General features: G+C 38.6%; 1 protein-coding gene across 1 annotated transcript; it reads left to right on the top strand.

Annotated features, from left to right (window-relative positions):
• The first annotated feature begins 564 nt into the window (after positions 1-564).
• marchf4b (membrane associated ring-CH-type finger 4b) lies at positions 565-22,928 on the top strand. The gene is made up of 5 exons (XM_028437038.1): positions 565-951; positions 1,407-2,100; positions 17,346-17,501; positions 18,866-19,058; positions 22,327-22,928. Exons 2-5 carry the CDS (start codon positions 1,678-1,680, stop codon positions 22,743-22,745), a joined length of 1,191 nt encoding a protein of 396 aa, XP_028292839.1. The 5' UTR covers positions 565-951; positions 1,407-1,677; the 3' UTR covers positions 22,746-22,928.
• The last annotated feature ends 1,189 nt before the right edge of the window (positions 22,929-24,117 follow it).

The following is a 24,117-nucleotide window of genomic DNA, read 5'->3' as shown; positions in this document are numbered from 1 at the left end:
AATTATGCAATAAAATTATTCATTTATTTAATTGCAATAACAAAACATGCATCGCTGTCGTAAAAAGATTGCACTTCATGTAGTGTTGACCTTTGACAGCATGTGCAGACGAAGTGAAAAAAGAAAAAAGAAAGTGGGAAAAAAATGTGCATAAAAGGCATTGAAATTTGATGAAGAAATGACAGAAATTGGAGTAATGTAGTGAAAATGCATTAAAAGGAGCAGAAATATGGCAAGAAAAAAGTGATGAAAATAGGTTAATATGTGACAATTTTGGTGTGGTGGCAGAAAAAGGGTAAAAATAAGCTAACATGGTCCAATTGCTGAAAATTTTTTCTTTTTTTTTGAAGGCATCTGACGATCCCCTTCCATTGTCTTGCGACCTCAAATGGGGTGCTGACCCCAAGGTTGAGAACCCCTGCACTAAGGGATAAACTGACTCTGAGGGGTCCAGCTTGTTCTCTCTCTCTCTCTCTCTCTCTCTCTCTCTCTCTCTCTCTCTCTCTCTCTCTCTCTCTCTAACTAGAATGCACAAACACCCACCTTTAGAAATAAAAACACAATCACTGCAAGGCACGTTTGCACAGCAATCATTTTCCGTGACGTCCCTGCATTAGTGTCGGTCGGTGCTAGGTCGGAATGACTTGTCGCTTGCATCACTGACTGTGCGTTGGTGACGTGCGTGTCTGGGAGCTGTCCCAGGTATCATGGTGCTGAAGCTGCTGCTCCCATCACAGGAGGATGCAGGGCTGAGGATGCCTTCACTCGGTGCAGGACAGTCCGGCACGCGTGTTGGATTCTAACGGATTCGCTTCTGCATCGGAAACGCGCTTATTGGGAATGTAAAGCTTCAGGGACGGGTAGTGGTCGTGGACCTGCAGTATAAGTGAAATCATCGAAGGAGGGGTAAAAATGAATGTGGAACGGGTGGAAATATGTGAGACTGAGCAGGTAAGAAGACAGATTCTGCTTCCTATAGCATGCACTTACACAGCATTGCTTAATAGTTTGATTCTAAAGCCTATGCTTTACTGGTTAATAACAGTTCCCAGTTAGGTGATGTTTGAATAAATGAATTTTAAGCCTGGGGGCTGACATTTTGTTTTTTCAGTGTTTTCTACAAAAGGCATATTTTAAGCTTCTTTTTTTTCCTCTCTTCTCTGCAATGAATTTGATGTGGATTTGTTGGGGTTTTTCTTTTTTCTTAAGAATTTTCTATTTTGATAGCGATTCAGAAAGGCTGTTGTTGTAATTTGCACTATACAAATAAAGTTGACTTGAATTGAATTGGACCAGGGAAGCATGTCTTAGATGTTGATAGGAGCAGACTGGTAGGGCCATGAAATAACAGCACACTGAACCATGGGCTGACTCCAATAAGTCTAACATTGACTTTCCTCTTTTAGCATCCTTCATCCATTGAACTTAATGGCTTCAGACACTTGTTTGCATCACTTGTTTGCATTTACATCTTCATTGAAGGAAGAAAATAAAAGAAATAATCTGAAGATACAAACATCCTAATAAAAGACTTAAAAAGGCTGATTCAAACCCTGGCAACAACACTGAAGAACCGCTGATAACCAATCCCATCCTTCTACATGAGAACAAGTGTCCGCCTATGACGGGGACACGCACCGTTGTTTCCCACCACCTCAGTCCGGACACACTGGGGGCATGCTGAAGAGCCGCTGCTGCGTCCTGCTCGGTGAGCTGCGGGTGCTGCTGCTCGGGCACCCCCCCACACCGCTGCCTCCTCCGGTCCCCCCCATGAGCGGCCAGGCTCCGGAGAACCCCGAGACAGGCGTGACTGTCCCCGACAACAATAACACGTTAACGCGGAGCCATCAGCAGCAACCACCCGCAGGGGACCGGAGCGCTCCACCTGCAGCGGCTGCCGGCGGCGGGCCACCGTGCGGGGAGAGGTCGGCGGAGAGGTGGGTGGATGCCGGGGAACTGTCGGCGGCCCTGCGCGGCTGCAGCAGCTCCTCGGATGAGTGCTCTAAGGGCAAACTGGAGGAAAGGTTCTCCCTCACCAGCTTCTCAGAGAGCGGCTTAAGGACGCCTTTGTGCAGGATCTGCTTCCAGGGACCAGAGCATGTAAGTCCACAGAGCTGTCAGATTTGTGTCATTTCTTTGTTGTGCTCACACTTCATGTGTCAACAATCCACTTCATGTGTGGAAGCATTCCTATGGATAGAATTTGTCATTTCAATCAAGCTGCTGAGCTGAGCCACTCCACTGCTCTCTCAGCTCTAACTCTTTTTATTGATACCTCTAATTTTATCATTTCAAAATAATGCAGTGATGTTTGTGTAATTTTAAGCATAACCTATATATGTTGAGGATGTGCTGGATAATTTGGTAGCCTATAAACAATATTTGAATCATTGGCATTTATGCCCCAATATACTGTATATCAAACAATGGTAAGTTTGTTTTATAAGGCTGACATTACGCTGTCATTATTATGACATGACACCTGTCATTAGCATGAATAAGGTGTCATAAAGGCTGTCATGAATTGTCGTTTGTTACCCTAACCCCTATCTAACCCCTACCCCTACCTAACCCCACTAAACTCCTCCACCGAACCCAAAAATTGCCAACATACTGTAGCTTCAAAGGTGTCATAATTTTGCAAATGACACTTAATAACAGCCTTCATGACACATTATTCATGACACATTATTCATGACACATTATTCATGCTATGACAGATAATGACAGCGTAATGACAGCCCGTATAAAATTCAAGTAAAGTGTTACCAAAAAATGTTGACATTTAACTATTAGAGTATGAGGGATATAGTGAGATACCAATACCAACTTGGGTTTAAAAAACCTGATATCGGATGTATCGGCCGATAAATCTGTTTTGGCCGATGGCCCGATAACATGGAAATCGGCCAATATATGATAATAATGTGGTGGCCTAGTGGTTAAGGAAGTGGGCTTGTAATCGGAGGGTCACCGGCTCAAATCTTACCCGGGCCATCACTGTGGGATGATGAGCAAGTCCCTAAACGCCTCCTCAGGGATGGGTCAAATGCAGAGAACAACTTTCATATATGTGCAAAACATGTATGACGATAAATAAAGGCAAAAGCCCAGATTTAATCATGCTTTTCGTACAGACACTCAAAGCGCTTTACATTGTATTGCATTATTCTTTCACTCCATACACAGTGGTGGTAAGCTACTATAGTAGCCAGAGCTGCCCTGGGGTATAGACTGATGAAAGCTAGGCTGCTTAAGTGCGCAATCGGTCCCTCTGACCCTCACCAACACTCACGCACACAAACGAGACTTGGAAGTGTCTTCCCTAAGAACATAATGACAGATACCATGAAATAAAAATAATGATATACACAGGATATATACAGCACATGGACACAAATTATTATAATACACAAAATCTATGACAAAGAAGCAAATTGCTACTAACTTAAGTAACTTTAAGTAGTAAAACGTTCAACATAAGGACTGTACAGCCACTGATAATTAAGAAAAAGCAAACTTCTGTAAACCATATTTCTGGAAATATAATGTAAATTCATATTTGAAAATAAAGTTGCTCAAACAGTAAACATGGATACATTAAAAAAGGCGAAATGGAACTGTAGACAATAAACTAAAGTTCTCCCAGTGTTGTCGCTTTGCAGTTATCATCACTGTGGATTCAGAAGTGCAAAATAAATAATTTCATTTCATTTCAATTGATTTCTGCTGACTCATGGTGGAGGTTGGGGTGTATACGCTTTGGACAGGTCACCATGTCATCACTTTTCCTACCAACATACACCCAGGCCAGGGAGAACATGCAATCTATTCAACAATGATACGATACAACACTGAAATCCATCTGATTACACATTAGAAGTGTAGCTATCGTGCACGTATACACATCCACAGCTGAAGTTGTCCAATTGCGCACATTCTATCCTGAAACATCAGCTCATCTACAGCAGACATTGACACCTGAAGGAAGCTGGTTCTTAGGTGAAAAGACATTCCCAGTGTCTTTTTTTTTTAAAATCAGCCACACAGTTAGAGAAGCCCATAAATGGAAACCCCACTGCCTTCTGCTCTCATCTGCCAATTACATTGCTTTAAAGCTCCAGTCAGTGTGGAGATAATGAAATACCTTGTCCCTGTGGCTGACAGGTGAAAAGGATTCACCAAGTTAAAGTAACTATGTATTAAATCACTGGGGATGCACGTCATATATAGCATAATGTTTGGAAAATTACAGTTGTGAAACATGGCCAGATGGATGGATCTATGTGCTATTCAGACACCTGGAGTACAGCTTATAAATAAACAAATTATTTTGCAGCAGAACTGAAGCCAAGAGCATTCAGGTTATTTATACTGTCAGCTGTTGCCTTTGGGGCCATATTGATGATCCTGTCACACATTAATCAGTCCAAAAAAAGCAAAGAGAGATGTCTTCAATACACTGGTAATTTTGAAAGAACATTTTTACACAATTGTTGGTCAAAATCTAATTTCGTCATCTAAATTATTTTAAGATGTTACAGATATAGTTGACAAAATGATAATAGTCAGTAGTATAATAGAGTTTAATCATAAGATTCTATTACCATTGATCAACCTGATATGGGATGGTATTAATGTTTGTAAATATGCACAGGCAGATTTGATGTGATCAATGCGTAAGACCACATGAGCCGTCTTATCTCTGCAAACACAATCAGCTTACATCCTATTGGATCACTTACCGGCTTATCCTGCCTTACACGGAGCAAAAATAGTTGTGATTGGATACGTTCCAAAAAAAGAAACTTAGTTCTGATTGAGAACCAGAGCCTTTTAAGGCTCTGATGAGAACATTATAGTTTTGTTAATATAGAAAAAATCAAAATGAAAATAAAAAAATAAAATGATTTTAATAAAATAAATAAAATACAAGTTTTAGATAAGTTAATTAAAATATCAACGTATTTTTTTTTATAGAAAGTGTCTATTTGTACGGTTGCTGTACGGACAACCCCCGGTGCTCTTGGTACAGATACCAAAGTACACATACGTAGCGTCATAGGGTTAGGGTTGGAATTAGGTTTAGGGTTAGGTTGTAACTCAATATCGCAACAATTTTTAGGGTTAGGGTTAGATTTAGGGTAAGGTTTAGTCTTAGTCACGTGACCTAAACTGGCCAAATAGGGACGCTGCGTACAGATTGAATGTCGGTATATTGATACGGCAACCATACGAATAGCCACTGCCTTTTTTATACAGTTCTCATTCATATGTAATTTTTTCTAGTTAGTCATAGTCTTGTTATGGTCACTTAAAAATTTAGTTGACGAAATGTTTTGGTGAACAAAATTACCACTGCTTTTTTTTTTTTTTTGGAATTTGAAGTGACCTTATTTACCCTTCATGACGGAGCATTTGAGAGCACACGCACTGATGTCACACCACTGGACCAATTGACAGAGGATAAAATGATGATTACAACAAGCAAGATAACTGATGCAGAACAAACTTTTTCATGTTACTCTTCTTTACCACCCCAGCAGCAGCAACAGAGCTGTATTATTTCATGGCCTATAATCTGTCTTTGTTTCATCAACGAATTACTCCAACAGCAATTTTGTGCATCGTTCTACCTCCGAGCCTAGACTTTGTAATTATTACTGACACAAGACCTCGTTATGAACTTAGAAGACAAGGCCTCATTGCTTTTTTTTTTTTTTAAAAAAAAACCAAAAAAAAACCAGTCTGCGCTGCATATAAATTACAGCCTTCAAGTTATGCTACGTTTCCCATGACCACTTTCAACACGTCCCTTTAGTTCTTTCTTGAGACATTGCAGCCAGTCAATAGCACTTGAATTCATATCATGTCTTATCATTGTGCAAGCTTTTATCTTTCATCCTTTTTGCTCCATTTTCTTATACCGTCTGAGTAGTTGGTCAGGGTGTCGTTCAGATATGGATCTGCTGAGGTGTAAACGGACACAACGGAGAACGAGTTTCATTTAAGAAAAGAGATGAGTGGTCCGCCTGCGTGTCACTTTGTGATACAGCCAGTGCATTGGGGACATTAGTTATCCTCTATTCTCTCTTATAGCTTCCAGGATGTCACATAGACCAATGCAGCCACTATTTGATTTGACAATCCACCTCCAAAACACTTCCATCCCTAAGGCTAGAGACTGAGTAAAGAAAAGAGCGAGAGACAGAGCTTTCCTCAAGCATCCCAGTAGAAAACGGCCTCGGGTGTCAGGGAGGCATCGACCAAAAAAAAACACGATTGGACTGGGTGATTCAATTGGACAAATAATGTAGTATGTCTGTCACTCTGCTGCCACTGTTGGTGCTGTTTTAATTTGAATTATATAATAAAGGTTTGCATTTAACAGCATTTCAAGATGATAAAACCATAGCATGACTCATTTAAAAACCTGTAACATAAGAATTTGAATATTAGGGTGTTTATAGATAGTTATCAGCAGAGGTGAAAATAACGAATTACAAGTACTCAAGTTAGGGCGCACGGTGGCTTAGCACGTCCGCCTCACAGCAAGAAGGTCCTGGGTTCAAGCCCTGGGGTGGACTTGGGTCCTTTCTGTGTGGAGTTTGCATGTTCTCTCCCCGTGCTGCGTGGGTTTCCTCCGGGTACTCCAGCTTCCTCCCACAATCCAAAAACATGACTGTAAGGTTGATTGGAGTCTCTAAATTGCCCATAGGAGTGAATGAGAGAGTGAATGGTTGTCTGTGTCTGTGTTGCCCTGTGATGGACTGGCGCCCTGTCCAGGGTGTACCCCCGCCAAGCGCCCTATGAGAGCCGGAAATTGGCACCGGCAGACCCCCGCGACCCTGTTAAACGGGAATAAGCGGGTATGAAAATGGATGGATGGATGGAAGTACTCAAGTTAATACAACTGAGTTGCTTTTCTGGGTATTTTTTCAAGTATATTTCTGAATCAGTAATTTTACTGGTACTGGTACATTTTAAAAGAAGAAAAGTAATTTGTTACATTCCTACACTCAACTGTTACTGAGTAAATTATTATTTTCTGTTTGAAAAAGATTAACGGACATTGTGAAACTACAAAGAAATGAAATGACCAGACAACAATCAGATGCATCATATCATAGCCGACCAATCAGATTAAACATAATGCACGACGCCAAAACAGCATTGAATGTTGGTTTTTTTCTCAATTTTAGAGGTAATAAATGTATATATACTTAGAGCCTGATAATTTTGAATTTTGAATTGAATTCATTTGTTTTATTTTATTCTTAAAATAATTGTATAATATGACAAATAATAATAATTTGACTGTATGCAAGGGAACCGTTGCAAGATTTATTACCAAAAATAAACGTGGGGAGTGAAAGTAACGAGTAACTTTGACTTTGAGTACTATTTAATTGAGCTACTTTTTACTTGTACTTGAGTATTTTTTATTTTATGACTTACTTGAGTACAATTTCAATCAAGTAACTGTACTTCTACTTGAGTAGGATTTATCAGTACAGAGGCAAAATGACAGTTCTGAAGTCTGAAGCTAATCTTTTGCGGTAGATTATTTTTATTACAATGAACAGACGCCAAATTTCTGAAATGTCTTCCCTTCTTTTACCGCAACACCTCCGTCTCCTCACAGATAGCCAAGTCAGGACATATTTTAATCTATTTTAAAGCCAGACAGCATTGGCTCACTTTCACAATGAATTTGTATTATTCGTGTTTGTGCTGTCAGAGCACCATTCTATTCTCCACCCTGATGCTCAGAAACTAATCATTTTCTTTGCTGTATTGAGAGATCCCGGAGATTCGCAGACACATTCATCACAGTGTGCAGACTGATACTAGAGCGGTAGAATAGAAGTGATCTACAAATATCTACATGTATGAGAGGATGATGGATTCTGCTTCTTTTGTCTCACATTCACCGTCCACTTGAATGCACTGGAACTAGAGTTGCACTCCTAACCTTTATACATTTACATATACAGTAAATGAAAGCAAGCCATGAATTTAAAAGGCCGTGTTTGTTAAGGACACATCCAGACGCCTGCAGGGCTTCTTGATGTGATAGTTGGCACTTTCTATATGTCGATATAGTATACAGAGGAGTTGTTCAGTGTATGTCATGGCTGCTCATCATGTTTCAAGGACTGAATGTGGGTGCCATCATCTCTTGCTGCGAGATCCCAATGCAAAATGTCATATTTTTAATTATGCGTGCAACTATGCATGTTTTTTTTTTTTTGATTTTTTTTTTTTTTAAATTGATTTATTATATTGCATAATTGTGACCGGATGTGAGAGCTTACTTTTCCATCTCTGCTACATCTGTCAAAAGTGAGTGTGTCTTTACAACTGCAGGGAACATAGTCAATGTCCAAAGGTGTTTATTGTGGCCAGAAAAAGTAGATATAAAAAGTAGACACAAATATTGTTCAAAAAGTACATGACAATATCTTAAATCTGGGCTTTTCTAGTTTGATGTTTTAATTTTTTTCACGATGATGACATGTTTTGGTTTTCATTTTAGACTGCCATGAATTGTTAGTATCTGTTTTCACGTTCTATTTGCAGAGTGGCACAAATAGGAAAAAAAATTTTTTTGTTTTTTTTATATTCACTTCAGTTTTTGTGTGAAAAACAGATCTGCGCACTTGGATGAATGCAAGTAAAAACATTGCATTTCTCAAGCTTTCAGTCAGAAAGGGTAACCAGGGTTACCCTGATGAAGGTCCTCTGAACAAAAGCTTGGGAAATTAAATGTTTTTACTTGCATTCATCCAAGTGTGCAGATCTATTTTTCACAGCAATATTCTTTAAGCTCTGGCACCTTGGCAGATTTGGTCGTGAGTGCGGTGATTCTACTTCCGATATTCACTTGGGTTGAAATGATTTTACCCAGCCTTTTTGAAAGCATGGCCAGTGTTAAGTCAAGTAAAAACATTATGCATTTGTTGGTCTTTTTCCTTTCTAAATATATTGTCTGGTATCATTATCATTTCTTTTTTTTTTTGTCTCTTTAGTTTTTTATCATTATCATGAGCCCCTGCAGTGTCATATGTAATCCCACCCGTAGTTGCTATTGTGGAATTAAATCTGCATTGCCAGTGTAGTGACGTATGGAGAATATTTAGGGCATACATTCCCTGGGATCCTCACAAGTTTTTTTTTTTTTTGTCAATAGGAAGAATTGACGACTTTGACCACCTGATAAGTATAATCAGAGATTTGAATAATTATTTATTAGATGAAATACTCATTGTGAGCATTAGAACTCTTCTTAATTAAAGTAAAATATCATCTGCATATAGATTCATTTTGTGTTTTGAGACTGATTAATTCAGGGTGAAGCTTTGAGATGTTATTTTATTTGTAGTTACTGTAGCCTTAGGTTTGCTATTATTTAGGGTGGACATGAATCCCCACATCCAAATTTACCAAGGATGGCAATTAACTTTTTCTGCATCAGGTGACAGAGTTACTGTTTTCCCTTTTTTAAGGTCAGTGCAATGTTAATTAAATTAAAGAACCTTCCAACATTATTTGTGGATGTGGAGTCTCTGTTTTTAATTAATCCGGTTTGGTCCAGGAAGAATATTGACTGAACTACTTGTTCTAATCTGGAAGAAAGTGCTTTGGATATAGTTTTTATGTCTGTGTTAATAATTAAGACAGGTCAGTAACTAGAGCAGAGCATGGGATTTTTGTCTGGTTTTACTAGTAATTTAATGTTTGCTGTATTTGTGTGTCACGCAGTGCAGCCTTTATTTTTAAACTCTGTTACTACAGAAGTGTTTTAAAAAGTCAACTTTGAATCCATGTAAACTGGGTGCATTGCCTGTTGGTATGTAGTCTAAAGCCCTATGTTGTTCATGTAAAGTCAATGAAGAGTTTCTGGTAGTTTTCTGTTGTAAAGTCAACTATTGGGGATTTAAGGAATGTCTTAATATAACATCTATTGGGTTAGGGTTTATAACTGTCAAGTATAGGTTTAGGGAATATTCCTGTGATTCATTATTAATCTCCTGAGGTGAATGTGAGGATTAACCCGGTTTATCTAACATTGCTGCTATAAATGAGTTTGGTTTTTTTGTTCAGTTTGTTTATTTTAAGTATTTTCCTGATTTGCTACTGTAGTCAAGAAAAATATATTGGAATTGCTGCAAAAATGAAACCTGTTTTTTCTGTTTTCTGTTCCATTTTCTTCTCGTAAGAATAGAATTTTGCCTCCGACTACAGCCCGTTCACTTTCCCCGAATAAGGATGGAGATACGTGTGGATAGTCATTCGTTTTCAAAAAGTCCTCCCATGCTTTCCGTATAATTTGATCAAATTTACTGTCATTAAGTAAAAAAGCTTTGACGCACCATATTGAGGATAATTTCTGGTTGGAGTCACATTGCAGGGACATTATTACCGATAATAACAGGATTTTGTATAATTTTGTATGATATAACTTATGGACTTGTGTACAGGGCATAAAAAGTCTTCATTTTCACCTTCCAAAGTCTTCCATATAATCCAATGTGGTGGACGCTGGGGTGGGTGCGTGCGCCTCACCTCTGCCATGCACCCGTTATTGATTACATTTACAGTCAGTGGTCATGTTTTCGGCCTGAGTACAAAATTGCAACATTGAACTAAAGCACTTTGATTTGTTTGACTCTGATCAATACATTCAGTGATGGTTTTTTTCTTCTGCTGAATCAGGTGTGTAAATAAAAGAGACAAGACAAATATAATAAAAAGTGGTAAAAAGTTTTTTTTTTGTTTTTTTTTCTTTGTTTATGTATTGTGATATAATCACAATTTCATTTCTTATCAATAAAATTTTATAACAGATTTATTTTAATTTGAAATTGGGTGAAAATGTATCAGTTTTTAATAGTTTTAGAGTTGAAAAAAATATTGTCAGCACTAGATTACCCCATGGTCACAGCCAATAATAATAAACTTATTATAAACTTATAATAAACTAATAATTAAGGTGAGTTAATGTGAGTGTACCAACATAAATGAACTGAATATTATTAAATATTGATATACTTTGGTAGTTTTTGATGGTAAAACAAAACACATTCTTTTGTTTCTTTCAGAGGTTTCTTTTCTTTTTTTTAAGCTCTATTATCTGTTAAAGAGAACTCCAAATTGACCTTCAGATCCTTGACTTCCTGGTGCAACATGCCAAGCACGTCCATATTTTTATTGATAGATTCCAGCACAGAAACCTGCATGTCCGTTGTTTTTAGGTCTCAGGTCCACTTGATTGGCTTCGATCTGACAGTAGAAATGAAATATACAGCGTTTTTGTACATGTGAATCTCATAGTATCTCACTTGATGACGTCTTTCTCATTGAAACCTCACATACTTGGTTTTTACTCAAAACATGCAAACTCTCTTTAAGACGACTGATCTCTGAGCCCACAACCTCCAAGCAGAGTAAAACCACATATGTGCTATGTGTTTGATAGCTTTTGCTTTTTAGGAGCGACCAAACATCTTCTTTTACAAGATCAAAACAACGTATATTGTATATTGTATTGTTTTTCAGAATACTGCTGCTTTCTGCTGATATTTGTTGCAGAGAAGCTTGCAAAGAGAATTGTTGCAGGCTGTCATACTAAAAAAAAAAAAACACCTCATTTGGTTTTTATTGTGAACAGCTTTATTGTAGAACAATTTCCCTTTGCTCAGAGTTAATTGAGTTCTCTTATTTTTACCGCCTTAAGAAATACACAAGCAATCTCAATTTATTTTAATGTCATTTTACACATCAGGGTTGGATCCAATTTCACAAAGAGGCAATCCACTGGGATGTTTAGGAAATGTATGAAAATGTTGTCTGACATAGCTTTTTGTCGGGTTTCTGAACTGGGTTGTTTTTGTGTGTGCATGCTTTTCGTCAACAAAAGGACATTTATTCTGTGTTCGAACTCGCATACTAACGTACTACACACTCAATGAGTACATACTGTCTACTATGTACTGTAAGTATGGTTAGGATGGACCGTTCCCACGGAAGTATACTTCCAAGTTATTACGTCCAGTAAGTTAATTTTGTCTTCTTTTTAGAAATATATGCTAAAGTTTTGTTTATTCAGACAAGGTTTTTCTGAATTTTTATCTCGTGACGTGTCGACTGTCAACTGCCAGTCTTTCTCAGAGGTGATCTGCCTTGATGTGTCCCTACGAGCCCAGAAAGAACACATAGGGACACATGAAACCCCTCAGAAAATGCTTTGATACTTTCTTTATGAGATAACTCGTAGAGACACATCAAGGCATATCACCTCTGAGGAAGACTGGCAGTTGACAGTCAAAACACGTCAGGAGATAAAATTGTCCTGAAAAACCTTGTCTAAATAAACAAAACATTAACATATACTGTACTTCTAAGTTTCTTAAAGCTGATATCTGGAGTTTCTGAGAAAAAACTCAATGTCCCACCCTAATCAGCCTCACTTCCTCCCACTTGCTCTCTGCCCATCTACCAGAAGCCACGCCTCTACTTTTCTGCACGCGCATCGCGGAACATAACAAGGTCGCATTGGGTCACATTGATATAGGTCTATGGGTCAGGTAAGAGCCAAAATTATATTTACCTGTTTACTGTTGTGACACGCGGCCTTGTTTCCGTGCACAGTTCTGCATTTACTTTGATTGACAGTCTCAAAAACAGGAGGTCGAAGCCTATTGGCTGGGCACAATCGGCGATTGTTTCCATTTATATAAGGGTCTATAGGACGAACGAGGGACTTAGCAAAAGACTAGTTAGGTATTTTTCCGCATTTCAAAAAAACTCATACATTAACATAGATTTCTCAGAAACTCCGATTATTAGCTTTGAGATGCATTTCAAACCGACAACAACAAAAACCTGAAGCACACTGAGGCTAAATATCTCAGTTGATTCTCCACCTTTGAAAGTTGCGAAAGCATTTTAAGCAAGAAAGTGACCAAGTAGAATATCAACGTCTGGTCATTTGATCCATAAAACTCTCAGAAACACATTTCCATGCCGACAATTTTGAGCTACTGAACTTTAAGAGCCCTATTTACAAAAGCATTACAAACTAATGGAAGACAAGAAGAGATGCTTTTATTTTGAAAAGGGGATGTTTGCCTTTTAGCTTGAAGCCGTCTTAGGACGATTTTACATTCTGCTCGCAATGCATCATGGGGCGATTGAGTATGTCTAGTGTGCCTACTCTGCATATTTCAAAAATGTCCCGATATCGTATACATCCGGGTATTTCTCACGTATTTAATCATTCCATACAATCGAATTTGTTCCAATTCGATAGTATGGAAGTACGTTTGTTATGAGTCTTCCTTGCTCTCTCACCAGCCAGAGTTGTATCAGAATGGGGGTTTCACCTCTTGACTGCAGTCAGGCCAGTCACAGTGAGCGGCCCTGAGTCCCACTGGACACGACAGAAGTGTTCTGCAGCTCCTGCCAATACACTCCCACCCTGGCCATCTGTAGATGGGCCTTTTCGCCTTCAACTTGCAGCTTTTCCCTCTCTTCTCTACAGCAACGGTGCTCTTCCGTCTGTTAACAACAGTAACAGGGAGAAATACTCAACTATAAATCACCTTTTTTCACAGTGCTTTCTCCCAGAATGAAATTGCTGTTAATAGAGAAAAAAGAGGGAATGCTGATTAAACAGATTTCACAGATTGGGATGCTTTGGCTTTGAGAAGAAAAGGGCTTGTTTCCAGCAGCAGTGGTGCTCGGCTAGTTTGTTTGCTCATTCACTCCAGGCTTGCTGTTCGGTCTCATTAAGATTAAAGCATCTACACAAGAGTGCCTTGGTAATAAATTTCATCAGGCCAATGGGTTTTGTTTTAAATGCAGGCCAGAACCTGGAATCAGTGGCAGCCGGACTACATCTTCAGAGCCATCAACAATATTCAGTTTGACAAAATGACCAATATACTTTAATGAGCATGGGACCCAAGGCGAGAGATTATAAAAGTGTCATCTGTTCCTCAGGCTTGAGAGGAATGACTGTTTCAGAACATAATCAAACAGCAATTACTGTTAAGTGAAGCTACTTTCAGTGCACTATCATCCATCCATGTGATATTTAAGAGTGTTACGATAAATGTGTGTTAAATTTCATCAAATTCACTGTCAATAAATAAAAAAGTGTTGAGGAGCCATATTGAGGATGATTTCTGGTCGGAGTCACACTAGGGCAGGGGTCTGCAACCTTTACTCTCAAAAGAGCCATTTTGCCTAATCTCGCCTGGATTAAAGTCCTCCTGGAGCCAAAAAAAAAAAAAAAAAAACATTCTCAATAAAGACAATACAGTGTTAAGATTCTATACAGTTAAAATAATATCAAATAATTTAATGAGTTAATGGAGTTGAAGGGCTACAAAAAATAAGTTGAATTTGATGACATGAGTGATCATGTCGGTCAACACATGCTAATAGCTAATTTCTTGCAACAAATCAAGCATGCATTATGCATATTAAGCCGACATGTTGGCAATTAAATAAATCTTTTCCCACACAATTAAAATCTCTATTTTCTTCCAAAATAGCGTTTTCGTTGGTTTAATTATCTTACCAGGGATTTAAAACTTAAGGTTAGCCACAGGAAAGTGCAGGAAAGTTGATGATCTGTAGATGTTGCAGGAGATGAAGTAGGATGGTGGCAAAGTTATTGCACAATGTGATTCATTTTTAGGGTAACCAATTCTTTTATCATAATTTTATTTTAAGTTATTGTCATTAATCATCAATACCATATTTTTTTAAACGCTACAAGGAGCCATTGCAAAAGAGTCAAAGAGCCACATGTGGCTCCAGAGCTGCAGGTTGCAGACCCCTGCACTAGGGTGAGGGACACAGGGACATGATCACTGATGTATTCTAGCAGAACTTTGATGTGGATTGAATTGTGTGATTTAACTTAGGGATGACTTATGTAAGGCTGGGCGATATGGACCAAAACTCATATCTCAATAGTTTTTCTCAAAATTACTATATACAATATTAATCTCGATATTTTTAACTAAATAAAGTCACACAAAAAAGACAATTCTGGGTCTTTCTGGGTTTTTCTGATGAAAAATGTCACACAAGCCCATTTATTAACAGCTGCACAATATGTGCCACTTTAGTATTTTTCTTCTCTAAGGGACAGCACGTGTGAGTGAGTTCTGTAGTGTGGCTTGTTTAGATGAAGGTCTGGGTTAAGACGCACTCAGCAATTCATCTAACTGTGGTTTTCATGCTGTTCTGAGAAGTACCGAAAGCAGCGGCTCCTAAAGCGAGTATTTTACTACAAAATAAGCTATAAACATATATATCTCAGAACAATGATAAAATTGTAAAGAAGGACACTGTTTGACTGTACTGTATGAGTAATATTAAATACTTGTATGATGTTATTTGCACTGTGTGATTGTATAAATAAAAACAAAATATAGATATATCTCCATATAGGCGATATTGTCATTATCTATATCGCCAAAATAGAAAACTTTAATCACAATATATTGCCCAGCCCTAGACTTATGTACAGGGGAGAAAAAAGTCTTCTTACTTTACCTTCCAAAGTTTTCCATATAATCAATTTTGGTGAACGCTGGATGGGATGCCTATGAAGAAAATAGACAAGACATGTATCATAAATGGGAAAAAGTATTATTTTTACAGTTGTTTGTTTATGGATTTTAATATAATCACAATTTCATTCCTGATAAAGAGAACTTTTGGAATAGATTTGCTTTGATTTGAAATGTTTAATGGTTTTAGAGTTTAACCTGGAATCTGTAGCAGCCGAACTACATCTTCATAGCAACCAACAATTTTCAGTTTGTCAAAGTTACCAATATATGGGACCCAAGGCTATTATAAAAGTGTCATTTGTTCCTCAGGTTTTAGAGAAATGACTGTTTCAGAACAAAATCAATCAGCAATTACTGTTAAGTGAAGCTACTTTCAGTGCATTATCATCCACCCATGTGATATTTAAGAGTGTTGTGATAAATGTGTGTTTGAGAAGATGATTTACATTTAGAAAACCTTTTCAATTCTGACAGGACAGGTTGGGAAAACAGCTCAGAAAATAGAACTGCTCTTTTTTTCCTCCCCCGGCAGCATTTTGTTTCTGTTATTTCCATGTGATTTCCGAGTTATTTTGTGAACTGCACAAAAACAAACAGAAGGGTTGAAATAAAGGTCACGTTGCAGCTACTTAAAATGCCAGACGCAGGTAAAGCTGCAGAGGTAATCCTGGAAAAAAAATACAATCATTATTTCTCCTTTTGCTGCATAATCTTTAATCAAGATGTGATGATTGTATTTTCCTGCTTCACAATTAAAACAAAGCAGTAGTGTTTATGCATGTGTGAATGCTTTTTTTATGTGAGGAACTTGAGAGTCTCTGTGTGACTCTTGCTTTGTTTGGGTTTGCTGTTTTGCAGGAGCTTTAGTGACTAATCCTCTGTTACACATTCAAGTAATCAAGTATTTTTTCCCATCGCGAGGTGTAAGGCCATGCTTTCATTTCACTCCTGAACTGTTTCTTTGCTCTGATAGGGTGTGTGTGTGTGCGTGCACGTGTACGTGCGTGTATGAGTGTGAGACAGTCAATAAGCCAGAAGGAGCAGCAGCAAAGAAATATAAATACATGTATAACGTAAGAGAGAGTGAGTGAATGTAAAGAGGAAAGCGCAGAGGGTAAATATTGTCGGACTGTCAGCAGGTCAATGATGGCTGTGGGCAAACAGTTCTTCTGAAATCTCACTTTTAGGCTCCAGCGAAGCAAAGGAAAAACTGGAAATATCTCAATAAGTTAAATCCTAAGACCACGGCATGCTTTGAACAAACTGAGCTCATCTTACAATAACGTATAGCAGACATGGGCAAATGGCCGGTGGGGCCACATGCAGCCCTCAATCTAACTTTGTGTGGCCCCCAAAGGAAATGCACACAATAAATCCAAATGAATACTAAAAAAGACAACAAAACGGTACAAAATGACTTTAAACTCATACAAAAATGCACAAAATGAGTCTAAGAACACACAAAATGACAGAAAATCTTCACTAAATTACTCCTATAAAAAACTACACTAGGAATACATAAAATGACTCCAAAAAATACACAAAATATCAATAAAAAAGGAAAAAAATCACAAAATACACACATGACAAAATCCTGTATTAATGCTCAGATTGGTCATGATTCTAAATGCTGACAGAAAGTTTGATAATGTGGCCCATATCGGCTGTATAACTTCAAAAGTGGAGCTATCCAACACTCAAACTTACATTTCTGGAGGACTGTGGACTAATTCTGAGTATTTCTTGCAGGGAGAGCTTCTGAGCCCGTGTCGCTGCAGTGGGTCAGTGCGCTGTACTCACCAGCCCTGCCTGATTAAATGGATCAGTGAGAGAGGCTCCTGGGCCTGTGAGCTTTGCTACTACAAATATCAGGTCATCGCCATCAGCACCAAAAACCCACTACAGGTGAGCCATGGCTATCCAGTGAGAGGCCAGTGTTTGCATCATGAGGTGTGCATAACATTTACGGCACAAAGCAGGAGATACAAGAAGGAATAGCAAGTATAGCTGATATACCATTGGAAAGCGGGAGGGAACACTTCATATGTTTTCAGTTGAGTTTTTATCACTCTGGGTCCAGGGGAAAGTGCTTTTCTCTAATGTTACTGTAAAAAAGCCCTTCTAGGGACGGACGTTGCAAATTAGCCGTAGCTATAAATGTTGCAGTGTGGTACATGTTGATTGTTCACACTTGTCTCTATCAAATAAATGAATAAATAAATAAAGTGCATAATAAATATCCCATTGCTTAATTAAGGGGCCAGGCAGCCAAATCTGCTGGGAACTTATTGTTATCCTCTCCTGCATGTTCGACTTCTTCAAAAGGAAATCATATTTCCCATGCACGAACAATGTGCACAAATGTCCAGTCCCATGTCAGATTGCCTGAGCTGCGAAAACAGTCCAAATAGTCCGAAAGGTGGCGCTACAGTAAACCTCTAAAATCCAAAATTTTGAAAATTCACAACAAATCAACCATATGTGCTACATATTTGCCACTTCACCAAAATGTAGCCCTAACACTGTGTTATTTTTAAACCATATGGCAATTTATGAAGTCTATCACTGTTTTTTTTTTCTCCAAGAACTGTAAAACTAAAACCTACTTCCTCCCACATTGTTTGCTCAATCAACACCAAACTTGCTACATCTTGTCTTCAGACTGTCCTGCACAAACGATCTGCAGACTTTTAATTTATCAAAACTCGAGCCTGCAGTGCATCAATATGTATGACTGTAAATGGTATTGTAAACATGTACCTGCAAATTGTTGCTCAATACATTTTCAATGTTCATTTCAAAAATGTTTAAAAATTGTTTGGAGTCATTGTAGATGAAGTTTAGAAAATGATGATGTAAAAAAAAAAAGTACCGCATTTTTAATTTTGCTCTCATGCCAATAATTGGAATCATTGTGAAAATGTGATTTTTAAACATCAGTTTTTCACACATGGAGCCAATAAATCATTGTTAAAACTCAAATTACCAACATTTCAATGCTTTTTAGATTCAATACCTGAACATTTCTGTCTTAATAACTGAATTCTTGACAGCCTTTTGAAATTTGTCTTTAAATGCTAACAGCTACTGTTTTGCCTGAAATTGCCTGGCCCCGACCAATGCTGCGCATCAGCTATAATTAATTTCTGCTATAAATTCTGTACCATACTGTGTAATTTTTTGGTCTTCTTGTCTGTATTGTTTGTATTACATGATTAACTTGAATCTAATATACATATAAATATAATTTCTACTGTCTCACATTGCAGTGGCAAGCCATTTCCCTCACAGTGATAGAGAAAGTCCAAATTGCAGCCGCTATCTTGGGCTCTCTGTTCCTGATGGCCAGCATCTCGTGGCTGGTGTGGTCTTCTTTCAGTCCTTCAGCCCGCTGGCAGCGCCAAGATCTGCTTTTTCAGATCTGCTACGGCATGTACGGCTTCATGGACGTCGTCTGCATCGGTGAGAGGCCTCCAGGACACACACATTCATACATTACTTACATTTTCTAATATCAATTTTTAGGTTTTTGTAGCCAGCCTGATAATACCTGATGTGGAACAAACAACTAGTGTGCACACAAGTTGTTTTTTGCACCCTTGTCAAGCAGCTCAGTTAAACGCATGATGCAGTTAGCAGGATCAAATCAATACCGTGTGTGTGTGGAGTCAAAAACAACTTTGGATCACATGCACAATCCTGAAGCTGTTTCTCTAATACTGCTGCAATGCTGCATCAAAGCTTCATTGATAAATAAAACATGAATGTTCCAAAACTACTACTTCTTCTGCAGAACTAGAATGATTTTCATTGAACGCAGTAAAAAAAAAAAAAAAAAAAACATTTTAATGATAGTTCTTAAAAAGCAATAGAAATCACATTTTATTCAGCCAGGTTTAAGCTGCTGCTGCTGCTGCTGCTGCTGCTTCAGGGCCCACATGTTTTCAATGGCTGCGTGATAAAAGTCTATACCATTCAGGAAACTTCCAAACTTTAACTGCCACTGCAGCAGACGGGGTGGGGGGGGGGGGGGGTGGGGATTGATTGTCTCCCATTTGGTGGTGAGCATCAACTGTATAATGGGTACTGTGCACTTTGCAGAGATTAGGTTGTCACCTGGTAGACACAAAAGAACAAAGCCTTGACTTCTACGGATTCAGAGTTAAATAGAGGCATAAGCAGAGTTATGGAGAGGGGACGAGATGCGATCAATGAAGCTTGATTGCATTTATGCATTTATGCTAATTATCTCCACTAATGAGGTCATATTTTTACTGGCCTCAATTTATTTACTTGTCTGTTGGCAGGATCACGTCAAAAACATCTCTCTCCTAGTATTGGTGGAATTTCAAAATGTTTTGTCTCAGAGTTTCATTCAGATCGAATCCAAATTGTGCATTTCATCACGTATATTTGGGGGAAAAAAATAGAGGTGAGCACACATTTGGACCAACTGCATCATTATTAATGGAGATTTTTCTTCCGAGCCTTTAAAACAGGGTTGTGTCAAACTCATCTTAGTTCAGGGACCAGATACGGACCCGTTGGATTGCAAGTGGGCCACATGTTGTAGGCAGGAAAGCGAACAAATTCAATATTAATGTGCCCAAGTTTGCACTTCAATTTATAAATTAGACTTAAAGTATGGAAGGCATCAACAATATCTAAGTGACACATACTTCAATGTCCTGTGTTTTAGTTATTTTTTTTGACCAATTTTTATTTCATTTGGGGAGATTTTGTGGAATAATGAGAAAAAATTAAGGATTCTGGAAAAATTTAGAGTTCTTTCAACAACAATTTACAACTGTATTATTTGGTAATTTATGCAAATAATTAATTTTCACTTTCTCCTGCGGACCAAATCGGGTGCTCTGAAGGACCAGATTTGGCCCCCGGACCATGAGTTTGACACCAGTGCTTTAAAGTGTGAATGATCAATGGTACCATGATCAGGATCATTGATCCAGAAAACTGCCAGTTTGGGAAAAAGGAGATTTGGCACTTGGAGGAGGTTTGTTCTTTCTTGTGCTCCAGTTGTATTTTCATTCATAAAGACCAGGTTATTATTATATTATTTATATAATTTAAAATGCTTTATAACAGCACAATATAGTAAATTTACAACTTTTTTTTTTTTACCTATAACGCTTGTGGGCCCATCCCATGGTTTACACCAGGACACAATCCTGCACATACACACTTTCACACGCGTGTCAGCTTTGAACTTCCTGGGAACCTGACACACACACATGCACACACACTTTGGACTGGCCAATATAATCTACAATATGTGAAAAAGGATTCAAAACGTGTTGAATGTAAATCATGCACACTAGGTTAGGATGCTAAAATGAAGGCTGTTGCTGTAAATCTGAGAGCCGTTCCCTATGTGTTTTTGCTGACTAATTTGAATTTATCCAAGTCCAATAACCATGAATCAATAAGTAATCTGCAGTTGAGATAAGATGCAATCTAACCGCCCCAAAGAACAGTTGCAATCCAAATCTAATGCTGGGGAGTGTGGCTTTGTCACAACTCGCTCTGCCTTTATATCTACTCCAAGGAATAAAGATTGTATCAGTGGGATGGAGTGTGGTACTTAAAAGATAGTGATTTTATTTCTGCAGGCTTTAGTGAATCCACCTCTGCAGAGATATTAAATAATGTTTGGTGTCATTAAGACTGCTGTCACACACAGACACCAGGGTTTAGGTCAATTATACTCGTTATCACGTAATTGTTAATGAATTACAATTATTACATAAATATGATTGGAATGGTAACTGGGGGAAAATGTTACTGTTATAATCGTAATTGAATTGTAATTGAGTTCAGACAATTGACTTTGTAATTATGATTGAATTGGCATGAAAATTCTATTAAAAAAATGTCATTAACAATTTATTAAAAGGTTGGAGATCATGCAAATCAACTTTCTGGAGCTTTTAACCTTGTTACAATGTTAATTCCTAAACAAAAACACCCCCAAAGTATTACTGGCGTTACTTCCTGCATCTCTGAGAAATCCTCAATACACCATCTCGCGTGACGTCAGCACATGACCGAGCGACGCGCGCCGCCATTTCAAGAGGGGTATGCTTTTGCTTGAGGATCTAATTTATTCCTGACTGATTTTATGACATTGATTATGAATTAGCCTACATTTAAATTTTAATTTATTCAGTAATGACTGAAAGGTCTATGGCTAGTTAGCTAGCTCGTGCTAGGCCTAACTAGAGGGCTTTCATGCTGGGTTTACATCTAACTATGATGCTTTACGAAAATAGTTTTTGCCGTTCTTAACGTCATTGGGAATAGAGTTCTGAACAGAGCGTGTCGGTTGTTTGGCTTGGAAACTCACGTATTTTACCCCTCTTTCCCGCCAGCGTCCGTCTTCCTGCAGCAAAGTCTCGTAGGATGAGATTTCTCACGGGAGTTACGAGGCGCTTGCCCAAAACAACGTTCAATGTAAACACGTTCAAAGCGCGATTAGACTTTTCCGACATGTAGAAAATCTGTAAACCATGTTTCCATAGCGCTTTTGCGACACATTTCAATATTGAAACGTCTGAAACTCCTCCTCATGAAAGCGTAAAAACTTTTTAACAATATTTTAGTGTTTTTTTTAAAATTCAGGCATTCCATTACCTGTTTTTATTGCTCTATTTAGATTTTGCACTTTTCCAAGGGTAGTGCTACTGACTAACTGATGCTCTGATCTCTACAGCACTAATCGTCCACGAGGGACCCTCAGTGTTTCGCATCTTCCACCGCTGGCAGGCCGTGAACCAGCAGTGGAAGGTCCTGAACTACGACAAGTCAATGGACAGCGACGACCTAAAGGACTCCACTGTAAACAGGACTCAGCCTGGCCACGCCTACCAGACTGGGATAGGTGTGTCCACCTCCACCTCATCTCTGATGGTGGTGGCCTCCACGGCCGCCGGCTCCGCCTCTACAGCCGTGGTGGCGGCCGCAGGAGGCCCGGGGCCACACGTGGACCCCGACAACGGCGGCGCGGTGCCGGACCAACACTGTCCTTACAACCTCCTCCACCTGCTCAGCCACCTGAGGCAGCCGGAGGTTCGGAGCCCCCCCAGCAATAGCACAACGAGAGAGGTGGTCATGAGAGTCACAACAGTCTGAGGAGTCAGATGAGGCCTTAAACTCACATGAAGGAGTAAAGGTTTGTGAACCGGCCCACGGTTTGAAAAACTCTCATCTTTACTGCACTGGATTAAATTCATGTTCTTGTTTGTCTCTAAATGCATCTTTGATGTCTCGACATTGATTAAATAAAAGTCCAAAATGTTTGATTTGCAAAAAAAATGGTCGGGGAAACTTTTTTGAGTGCTGTGTGAAGATTGCTTGGGAATATTCTCAGAGGTATGTTTGTTCTGGGTTTTGAACAATTAATTGTTTTCTCCCATGTGGGGTCAGATGGAATTAAAATGGGGTCGCCTGAAATGTCTAGTAATTGGTCAAACTTCCTGGCTACTTTGTAATTGTTACACACTTTAATAAACATGATCAAAAACTAAATGTAGAAAAAGAAAATGTCTCTGGGGTCACGGGACATTTGCGAGGGTCAAGACCCAAAAAAGGGTGGGAACCTCTGGTTTACTCATTAGAAAATAAATCATTTTACACTTCACTTACAATATTTATAGAATTTGCAGCTGAAGAAGATGAGTAAACAGGCAAGCAAATGAACAAAGCATTGAGATGAGCATTTAGGAAGGAATCAATCATTAAATAGTCCTTTGAAATAATGAGTTGATTATTTATTGACGTATTCATAGGAATATATTTCAGGCAGTGGCTATCCGTACAGTTGCAGTATCAATATACTGACATTCTATCCGTACCTGCCCCTATTTGGCCAGTTCAGGTCACGTAATAGGTCAGTCATTGGCCAGTTTAGGTCACGTGACTAAGACTGAACCTTACCCTAAACCTAACCCTAAAAATTGTTGCGATATTGGGTTATAACCTAACCCTTACCCTAACCTTATGACACCACATATGTGTACTTTGGTAACCGTACCAATAGCACCAGGGGATGTCCGTAAGGCAACTGTACAAAGAGAGACTTTCTATATTTTATGTCCTGATGTCTTTTGAATTCAAAACATTTCTAAAAACAAATGCCATTTTTAAAGTGAAGGAGACGAACATTTAAAACACAAATTGAAAAAAACCAAAATTTTCTGTGAAGCTCCTGCTGAAAATCTTTCAAACATACAAATACTTGAAAATGATTGAGTTTACTGTGTCATTGCTCTCTGAAATGAAAGCATAGAACAAATAAGCAGTTTGAGTTGAAAAAGAAATCATGGAATCTAACAATACTGTTCACCTGATGCGCATGAGGGTCTGGTACCACAGTGTGTTCCAACACTGCTTTTATGCAGACAGAGGGGGTTGGAAGTAACCAAGAAAAGTTGGAACACCTGTAGGAATTAGTAGCACCAGCTTTAAAGGCTTTACATTTTCAACCCACTCTGTATTCCCTGAA

This window comes from Gouania willdenowi, chromosome 21 (assembly GCF_900634775.1).
Source record: "Gouania willdenowi chromosome 21, fGouWil2.1, whole genome shotgun sequence".
In the NCBI taxonomy this organism is placed as follows: domain Eukaryota; kingdom Metazoa; phylum Chordata; class Actinopteri; order Blenniiformes; family Gobiesocidae; genus Gouania; species Gouania willdenowi.
The sequence above is the reverse complement of the archived record's forward strand: the minus strand, read 5'-3'. Positions and strand labels throughout refer to the sequence as shown.

Excerpts from the sequence above, each read along its gene's own strand:
- marchf4b (XM_028437038.1), top strand. The coding sequence starts at position 1,678 with ATGCTGAAGAGCCGCTGCTGCGTCCTGCTCGGTGAGCTGCGGGTGCTG. Across the intron at positions 2,101-17,345 it reads GCTTCCAGGGACCAGAGCAT|GGAGAGCTTCTGAGCCCGTG; the intron begins GTAAGTCCACAG and ends TATTTCTTGCAG. Across the intron at positions 19,059-22,326 it reads CATGGACGTCGTCTGCATCG|CACTAATCGTCCACGAGGGA; the intron begins GTGAGAGGCCTC and ends TGATCTCTACAG.